Genomic DNA, 9,049 nt, shown 5'->3' with positions numbered 1-9,049 from the left:
CCCCCCCCCCAACCCCCCCACCCCTCGGACCTTTGGAGTTGCTGTGTGGGACCAGAGCCAGTGAGCCTGGGGTCACATAGCAGAGGCTCTCCCAGGTGCCCCCAGGGGTGATGGGCAGTTCACTTCTCTCTCTGGATCTCATGTTCTTCATCTGTAAAGTGAAAAGGCTCTCCCAGAGGACCTCTGAGATCCCTTCTAGCTCTTCTACCTGGCCTCAGGTTGTTCTCTCCACCTAGAACGTCTTCAGCACCTTCTCAGCTTATCAAAAAAATTCTACCCATTTTGAGGCCTCAGCCCCAGGGCACCCCCTTCATGACAGAAGTGACTGTGCTTGATTCTAAACTTGGAGAGTGTCTCTTCTGTGGTCTCTTATGACATGTCTGTGGGTGTTTTATCTCCTCTACTTTGACTAAGCTGCTAAGGAGCAGGGACCATGTCTTATCAGGGGATTCTAGGTCCATAGCAGAGGTGTCAAACACCAGGTCCAGAGCAGCTTGCAATACTCCCAGAATTAAATGTAATAGGAAATACTTAATAAATACAAATACAATAGAAGACAGATAATGCACAAGTATGATTTTCTAAGTTCATCTGCCTGCAAGAATCCTTATAAACCACCGAAAGGTGCCCATTTCTAAATGAGTTTGACACCACTGGTCCAGGGGCCATGCACACAAGCTCCTCATCTTAGAGACAAAAACTGAAGCCTAAAGAGATCAAGTGACTTCTTCAAGGACACCAGGCTGTGAACATCAGAGGCAGGATTTGACCTCAGGTCCTGAACTACTGCTCTTTCTACTAGGTCCCCCTGTCCCTGAGGCATTAATTTTCCTGTCCCTCACATTACTTACTTCAGTGCCTTGTATATAAGGAGCATTCATTCAGCTATTCACGGAAGGGATAAGCTGTAAATGTAATATTGGTCATCAAAAACTCAATTAAAATGACAAAGAAAAGTTAGCCAGAATTGATTCTTCAATTGGGTGGTTGTCCCCCCCGCTTGCACAACAAAACTAAATTCTGTTACTGTTTTCCTACAATGAAGTCCTGTACTGATGTACTGTCTTACTATTTGATATATTTTTCAAATATCCCAACAGAATCTCCACAGGCATCATCTGCAAATGGAGACAACTTTTCTTATTAAGCTGGAACACATACAAAATACGTAATCTACAAGTGATTGGCCATACGTACAGCAGAAGTAGAAAAACTGAGGGGTCTCGAAGCACAAATGATCTTCAGGAGTTCTGCTATATTGCCGAGGGAGTGGAGATGCCACCTAGTTAAAAACATACCTGCAAGATAATTCAGAAAGAAAAAAGAGAAAAATTAATTTCACCAGTATGAGAAAGAACAGACTATAAAATCTTACATTTTTTATATAATAGGTTTACTTTTTTTGGAAACTGAGTTTCCATGTTCCCCATGACATGATCTCTCTATGCTGGAATCATCCTGGTAAATGCCACAAGCATAGCTATGAATACATTTAATCCACAGCTCAGGAAGACAATATGAAACAGAAAAGACCAGTTTTTATTTATTTGACAACATTAAATTATCACAAATAAAAGTTTCTTCTTCTAACATGGGTAAAATCTAGGCTATTTTAATCTAGGGACTGCTCAAAGCATAAAGGCATTTAAGCACCACTCTTTGCTTCAAATGCAACCATATTGTAGCAAACTAAAGATATTACAAATCAATGACAAGCCAGAAACTTATATGGAAAGAGTTGGTGGGCTCCCCTCAACAAAACCACAGAGCACAGCAGGTGAGCTCAAAGGAGAGGCTCCTTTCACAATATGAAAGCATTCCGAATTTGCTTTCTGATGGTGAGGAGCCCACGATTAGGCCGGGTAATAAGAGCAAGGAACAAAAGCAACATACAGTTAGTTACTTTGCCTCCTGGAAAAAGAAAGCTTGAATTCCTGGCTACTTGCTCACAAAAGGCTTTCCCATCAGTGTAAATCTGATAATACTACACTCTTAACCAAGTAGACTGATGCATCTGAGATTTATATTCCCTAGATTTCTGGGGTTGAAACAATAATAGCATAAAAAATTGGGCACTCCAAAAAAAAACTCCGGTGCTGTTATTCGTTGTTGATGTTGTGTCTGCTTCTTCATGACCTTGCTTGGGATTTTCTTGGTAAAGATACTGGCCTGGTGAGCCATTTCCTTCTCCAGTGCATTTTCAGATGAGGAAACTGAGCAAACAGCGTTAAGTGACTTGCCTAGGGTCACACAGCTAGGAGGCATTTGGGGCCAGAAAACTCAGGTCTTCCTGACTCCCAGCCATACTCTGTACACTTCTCCATCTAGCACCATGTGCTGCTATTACAGGATGTCAAAATTGAAGTTTTTTGAAGATTTCCATTCATGTATCAGTTGGATTTACTATCCAATCTATCTATTCTGACTCTTGAGATAATGAAAAATGATTTCCAACCAACTCCACCTCAGTTCAGGTTTCTTCCCCCTGGACTAGGCAACAGTCTTCTGGTGCTTTTACCTGCCTCAAGTCTCTCTCCATCACAGGCCATCCTGCCACACTGCTGCCAAAGTGACTTTCCTTAAGGGCAAACCTAATCTTATTCTTTTCCTCAATGAACTTCAGGGGCTCCCCACTGCCTCTAGGATAAATTATACAATTTTGCGTGTTTTCAGAAGCCCTTTCAATTCTCCTCTGATCTTCATTGTCTGTACCTCTGCTTCCTGACTCTCTGGTCTTCACACTGGCTTTCTCTTTATTCCTCAACTGTTCACTCCATCTACCATCTCCGTACCTTTGCACAGCCTGTCTCCCATGCCTTGATGTACTCTCTCATCCCCTTTTAACTTCTGGATTCCTAGCTCCCTTTAGGGCTCAGCTCAGGTGCCATCACCCAATGCCTGCCCTGCCCTGATCTCCTCTTCTCAGTAATAACTTGTGTATATTCTAGATGTATTTCTCTGCAAATATGCTGAATCCCAGGAGAACATGAGTTCCTTGAGGGCTAGAACTTCCCATTTTCTTTTTTGTATTTGTCTTTCCTGCACCTAAGAGCACGATGTGCAGGCACACCAGCATGGGGGCTTGTACAGTTTTGTCTCAAATACCTTCTCACACAATTGTAGAAGTATCTGAATACTTCCCTTTGTCTCCCTTTGTCTTCTGCCCTTCAATAGGCAACGTCTTATTAGAGTTAGAGACACTGCTGGATGAAGCACAAATATTCCCTCAAGTTTCCCCTTATCTTTTGGATGATTCCTCCTTTCTCTATTCCTCCCTCTCCTGTGATAGGTCCTGTAGAATGGTACCTCAAATGTGATAAAATTCCAGCTGCACTCTTGGAAGTTGAGACTCTGGTCTATGATCTCCTTGGAATGCCAATAAATCTGTTCAGTTCAGCCTCCTCTATTTGAACCTCAGTCGCTGAGCTCCCAGTGAGGGTCTGATTCTCTCTTCTTGGGTGAGAGAATTTTCTGACAATCTGGTGTCACAAATGGGATAAATAAGAATCATTGAGAGCCCCTGGGACAGGTATGGAGCACACAGAAGGTAAAATTTCTTTCTGTTTGTCTCCTCAGCAGGTCTGTATTCTCCCCCTCATTGGGCAGAGGAGTCACTTTCCTAAAATTTCTTTTGTCTGAAGGAAACCAGAGTGAAATACCTGTAAAAAGTGAGGAAAAGGGTGATGATTTGGTGGTTTCACAAAACTGCTTTACAGGGAAGTCTCTTCTGTCCTGGGGACTTGTCTGGTGACAAAGCATTGACTGAGGATGGGACCTACTTATCTTGGGATCCACACTTCATTCCCAAGATTTCTCTTAAGGAATTTTGTTGTTGTTTCATTCTTCAGTTGTGTCTGATACTTCATGACTCCCCCAGACTATACTGTCTGTGGGGTTTTCTTGGCAAGGATACTGGAGTGATTTGCCATTTCCTTCTCCAGGGGATTATGGCAAACAGAGGTTAAGTGACTTACCCAAGGTCATTTGTTAATAATAAGTTAATAATAATAATAATAAGTTAAGTGACTTACTAACACAGCTCATTATGTGTCTGAGGTTGGTTTGAACTTAGGCCTTCTCGATCCCTGCTCATTAGTCTAACACTGAACCAGTCTCTTCTCTTAAGAAAGGGAGCCTGTGATGGCTGAAGGAGAGAACCTCATTCCTCAGTGGAGGGGCACATTTGGCTGAGCAACAGCAGGGCTGAGATTAAGCCTTCATTCTGAACTCCATGTGCCTTGAATCCTAGGAAAATCCTTCCCTGGTGAGATGAACAGAAACAATCATTTGGCCACAGGAGTGTATGAATATATACCTGAGTATAGAAGCTTGATTCTTTTTTCTTTTTTTTTTTTTAACCCCTGACCTTCTGTCTTAGAATCAACTCTAATTATTGGTTCCAAGACAGAAGAGCAGTCATAGAGAGGGAGTGGGATTAAGTGACTTGCCCAGGGTCACCCCGTTGGGAAGTGTCTGAGACCAATTTTGAACCCAGGACTTCCCATCTCTGGGCCTGGCTTTCTATGCACTGGGCCAGCTTGCTCCCTCGCTTTTCTTTCTTGAGTCAGAGGCAGTGGGAGTCCTCAGAAGCCACCTTGCCGTAGGAGAGCCTCGGCCCTACAGAGACCACATAGGCGGCTCTCCTCCATGTTGAGATACTTCCATGAACTTTCCTGCAGCGCCTGGTTTGTTCTATGTAAAGCACCTACTGACCACATGGTCTGTGTCCTGTTGAGTCCAGCTGAGCCACGAGGAACAAAGGGGAAAAGAGAGGACCGGCTCTGCCCAGGCCTGTTCTCTGACCTCCCCACATAGAAGGCTTCACATGAGGAAATGGGAATCTCGATGAAGGCTGATGTGTTGGCTCTAAGTGGGGAGAAACAGAGTTGGGCTGAGGCCACAGGTAGCCTCGGAGGTAGAGGACAGAGCCCAGGTCTGAAGATGCTGCGAGACATGATTTGGAAGCAGAGACTAAAAAGGGAACACGGTTAGAAATAAAGAAAAGAAAGTGGAGTTTGGAACCAATTGTAAGGAGAATTGAGTGATGTTTAAGGTTCAGTCTGGGTTTAATTGGAGTTAGTAAAAAGGGAAACAAAGGAAGAAAACATTTACTCTGACACAGTATACACTTGGAATTCAATTAAAAAGCAATGAGGGGGAAGCTGGGTGGCTCAGTAGACAGTCAGGCCTGGAGACTGGAGGTCCTGGGTTCAGATCTGACTTCAGACACTTCCTAGCTGTGTGACCCTGGACAAGTCACTTAACCCCCATTATTCAGCCATTACCACTCTTCTGTCCTGAAACCAAATATAGTACTGATTCTAAGGCAGGTCAGAGTTTAAAAAAAAAAAAAAAAAAGCAATGAGAAGAACAAAGGTGCTTTTAAGGGTTAAAAAGTCCTAAACATGCAACTCAATGTTGATTGTCTGCCAGCTGGAATATAGAGCTGGCCATTTTGCATTTCAATGAAGACAATCAAGTTTCATTCTTACTGGAGAAGAGAATTGTTGGGATCTATGTGACAATGGGGATGACTCAAACATGCCTCAAACAGGTGTTCCAGGATCAATCAGAGCAGAGGGGCTCTGGCACAGCCCAGCCAGGCCTTCAGCCCAGGCCTTGTTCCTTCTCACATAGTCCCAGTTTTTTCCTTAATAAACTGGACCTCTGGCCTTGTTCTCCAAGAAGGCATGTGCCTCCAGGTTTTCGCCATCACTTCTTCGGCTCACAACCTTCTTTGGAGTCTTTTCTCCCCCAGAGATGTTCTGCCCAACTAGCCACAGCATTCCCCCCCCAGCCAGGGAGGCACCCCGAGTGACTCCTTCAATAATCAGTTAATTGACACACATTTATTAAGTGCCTCCTATGGTCAGACTCGGAATAGAAACACAAAGGATGAAACAATCCTCACTCCCAGCAGAGAAACAAGTATATTTCTACTTTTAGAGGGAATACATACAAATAAATCTAAGGCTTTAAAAGAGAAAGGGCTTTTTACTAGCATTTGGGTGGCTCAAGAAAGATTTTCTGTAGGAGGAGGTGCTTCAACTGTGTCTGGGAGGAAAAGAGGTTCTGTGAGGTAGAAGGGAAAAGGGAGGGCATTCCAGGCAAGGGGGATGGCCAGTGCAAAGACATGGAGATGGAGACAGAATGTCCTGGCCATGGGACACAGAAAGCACCAGTTTGGCTATATTGAAGGAATGGGAAGAGACAAGAACCGTGTCAAGTACTTTACCAGTATTTGATCTAATCCTTCCAACAACCCTGGGAGATGGCGCTATTATGTCTCCCACTTTACAGATGAGAAGACTAAGGCTGAGAGAGATCAAGAGCTTTGCCTAGGATGACTCATGTCTGAAGCCAAATTTGAAGTCTGGTTCAGTGCTCTGTGTACCCGACACAGAGATGATAGGCTGTAAAGGGCTTTAAAAGCTAAACAGAGGAATTTATAATTGATCCTAGAGACAAGAGGGACGCAATAAAGTTTACTGAGCAGAGGAGTGATCACCAGAACTGAGCAGTCCTATGTGGTGTGTAGTGCAAAAGGGTGCATATTAGCCCTGCAAAGCCTTACTGTAGAGTTTCTGACAGTTGAAAAGGGTTTAGAATCCTGAGGTTAGTCAGTTGACCCTGGGGACTCGATGACAGTAGAAGGGTCAACTGAGCTCTATTCTTTGGATTGAAAACCTGGCCTATATTCTGCAGCTTTTCTCTTAAAATTTGTTAGCTTAATTATTTCCTTTGGATCTCCCTAACCTCCCTTATTCCCAATCATTTTCCCTTCCTGACATCCTGTGGGTTTTGAAAGGAGGGTAGATCTGAGTGTTAGCTTTCAAACTTGGTAGATTTAGTTTCCCCCTAGTCAAATAGGGCTTATCCTTGTTACAAATTATCTCTTGAATCATCGTATCCAACTTTCCTAACCCTATAGGCTATAAAACAAACAAACAAACAAACAAACAAACAAAACAAAACCTCTCGGAGCTGAGTTAGGCAGGTCCTTTCTCAGTCTCACATTCCTGTCTCCCTCCCCCACCTGAAGCTTTCTCTAGGCGGCTGTTAGTTACCTTGTATCCCTCCATCCCTTCCAATCAACCCTAAAACTCAATAAACCCTGTTTGTCATTTAATCAAACCTTTGGCTACTTCATTAGTTGATTGATAAGAGAGGGAGAAGGGGAGAAAGGAATAATATTGTCTCTGGGTCCTGAAGGGAATTGGAGGCATTTATTTTGGAGGAAGTGTAATCTCAATACTTCCTCTGGACCCTTCCTTTGTGAACCTGAGAAACTGACTAGAAAGCCCTCTACTCAGGTTCAATTCTTGGCTGGCCCTAACCTTTGTCTGTAGAAGGGCCCTTCCTACTTGAAGGGCTCAGTCTGTTTCCCTTTAGTGTCTCTGTCTCAAACCTGTGTCCCAGACTGTATTTCCCAGGCTGTGGCTGCTTGCCCAAAATATCTCATCCTCTCCCTTGCAACTCTTTATACCTCCATGTTTATATTCCCTAAACTCAGTCATTCTCTTACTTCTCCTTCCACCTCAATTTACCACCTTTACCATTGTACCTTCCTTATCCACTTTACTGCCTTAGGGATCCACAAACCATATCCACAGGGCCTTATCCCCTATTCACACTACCTTTAGTCCCTTACCTGCCTTATCCCCTATTACAACTGTACCTCTGCCTTAATTTCCCTATTACCTCTAGGCTATTCCCTTATTACAACCAACTCATACCCTACTAGATTAATTTCCTCATAACAAGTGTCTCTTCTGATAACAGCCAGGATTCCTTTGCTGGAGAGCTCAGAAGGTTGCCAGGCCATTTGTGCCTTTCTCTAAATGCCCTATTTCTGCCCCTCACTCCCTGGAACAGATTCAAATTCCCCTCTGTGGCTTCAGATTCTCTTTTTTCCCCTTGGTTTCTCCTTTAAACTCTTTGCACAGAATATGCTAGGGTAGCCAGAGAGCATTGGCCTGAACACAGAGGATGGGGATTGGTTCCTCCCTCAGAAACATGAGCTATGTGACCTTGGACAAAGCACAAAACCGCTCTGTCAGCCTCAGTGTTACCTCTCAGGGCTGTTGTGAAAATAGTATTTGCAAGACCTTTGCAAACCTTAAAGTGTCACATTATTATTGTTATTGTAGTTAGTCGTGGCCAATAAATCAGAGGATGGGGGAATTCTTGCTATGTACTATTACTATTTTACGGTTATTTTAGATGGAGTATTTTTTCTCATTGTTTTACATATACAGGCTCTCCAACAGATAATCAAGAGTCATTATACAGTATGGGTTAAATATTCTGTTATTTAACATATTTTAAACATAGTTTTGACAAAAGAAAGACTTGAAATAATATCTAAAAACAGTAACAGCTAGCATTTATAGATAACTTTAAAGTTTCCAAAGGGCTTCGCAGATAACTTTAAAGTTTCTAAAGGGCTTCACAGATACTATCTCACTTGATTCTCACAGTTTGAGAGGTAGGTGCTATTGCTATCCCCATTTTACAGAAGAGAAACTAAGGTAGACAGAAGTTAAGTGTCTTACCCGGGGTCACATAGCTGGTAAATATCTGAATTTAGGTTTGGGATCTGAATGTATGTCTTCCTGTCTCTGGGTCCTAAACTCCATCCATTGTGCCACCTAGCTTTGTTGTTCGTTTGGTAATTTTTCAATCATTTCTGACTCTTTGTGACCCCATTTGAGGTTCTATTGGCAAAGACCTTGGAATGGTTTCTCATTTACTTCCCCAACTTATCTCACAGATGAAGAAACAGAGGCAAACAGGGTTAAATAAGTTGCCTAGGATCACATATCTACTAACTGTCTGAGGCCAGATTTGAACTCAGAAAGATGAGTCTTCCTGATTTCATGACAATACTCTCTCTCCACTGTATCACTTAGGTGCCTGTTATCTAATGCTTCCATTTCAAAGAACAACAAATGCCATGCTCATAACTTTCTTTCTTTCCTTCCTTCCTTCCTTCCTTCCTTCTTTCCTTCCTTCCTTCCTTCCTTCCTTCCTTCCTTCCTTCCTACCT

At 43.0% G+C, this 9,049-nt stretch overlaps 1 protein-coding gene across 4 annotated transcripts in view; it reads right to left on the bottom strand.

Moving 5' to 3' along the window:
• Positions 1 to 9,049, bottom strand: part of KYAT3 (kynurenine aminotransferase 3) — a 68,439-nt gene that overhangs the window by 51,510 nt on the left and 7,880 nt on the right. For 2 of the 4 annotated variants that reach the window (XM_044674144.1, XM_044674141.1), the window contains exons 1-2: positions 4,032 to 4,114; positions 1,198 to 1,298 (exon numbers count right to left, since the gene is read on the bottom strand). In XM_044674144.1, the coding sequence (XP_044530079.1) occupies positions 1,198 to 1,298; positions 4,032 to 4,044 (114 nt within the window). In that variant the 5' untranslated portion in view covers positions 4,045 to 4,114. Of the gene's footprint in view, positions 1 to 1,197; positions 1,299 to 4,031; positions 4,115 to 9,049 lie in introns of those variants that run through there. The other 2 variants (XM_044674142.1, XM_044674143.1) reach the window with 1 other exon arrangement.

This window comes from Gracilinanus agilis, chromosome 4 (genome assembly GCF_016433145.1).
Source record: "Gracilinanus agilis isolate LMUSP501 chromosome 4, AgileGrace, whole genome shotgun sequence".
Lineage (NCBI taxonomy): Eukaryota > Metazoa > Chordata > Mammalia > Didelphimorphia > Didelphidae > Gracilinanus > Gracilinanus agilis.
This window is presented reverse-complemented; position numbering and strand designations above follow the sequence as displayed.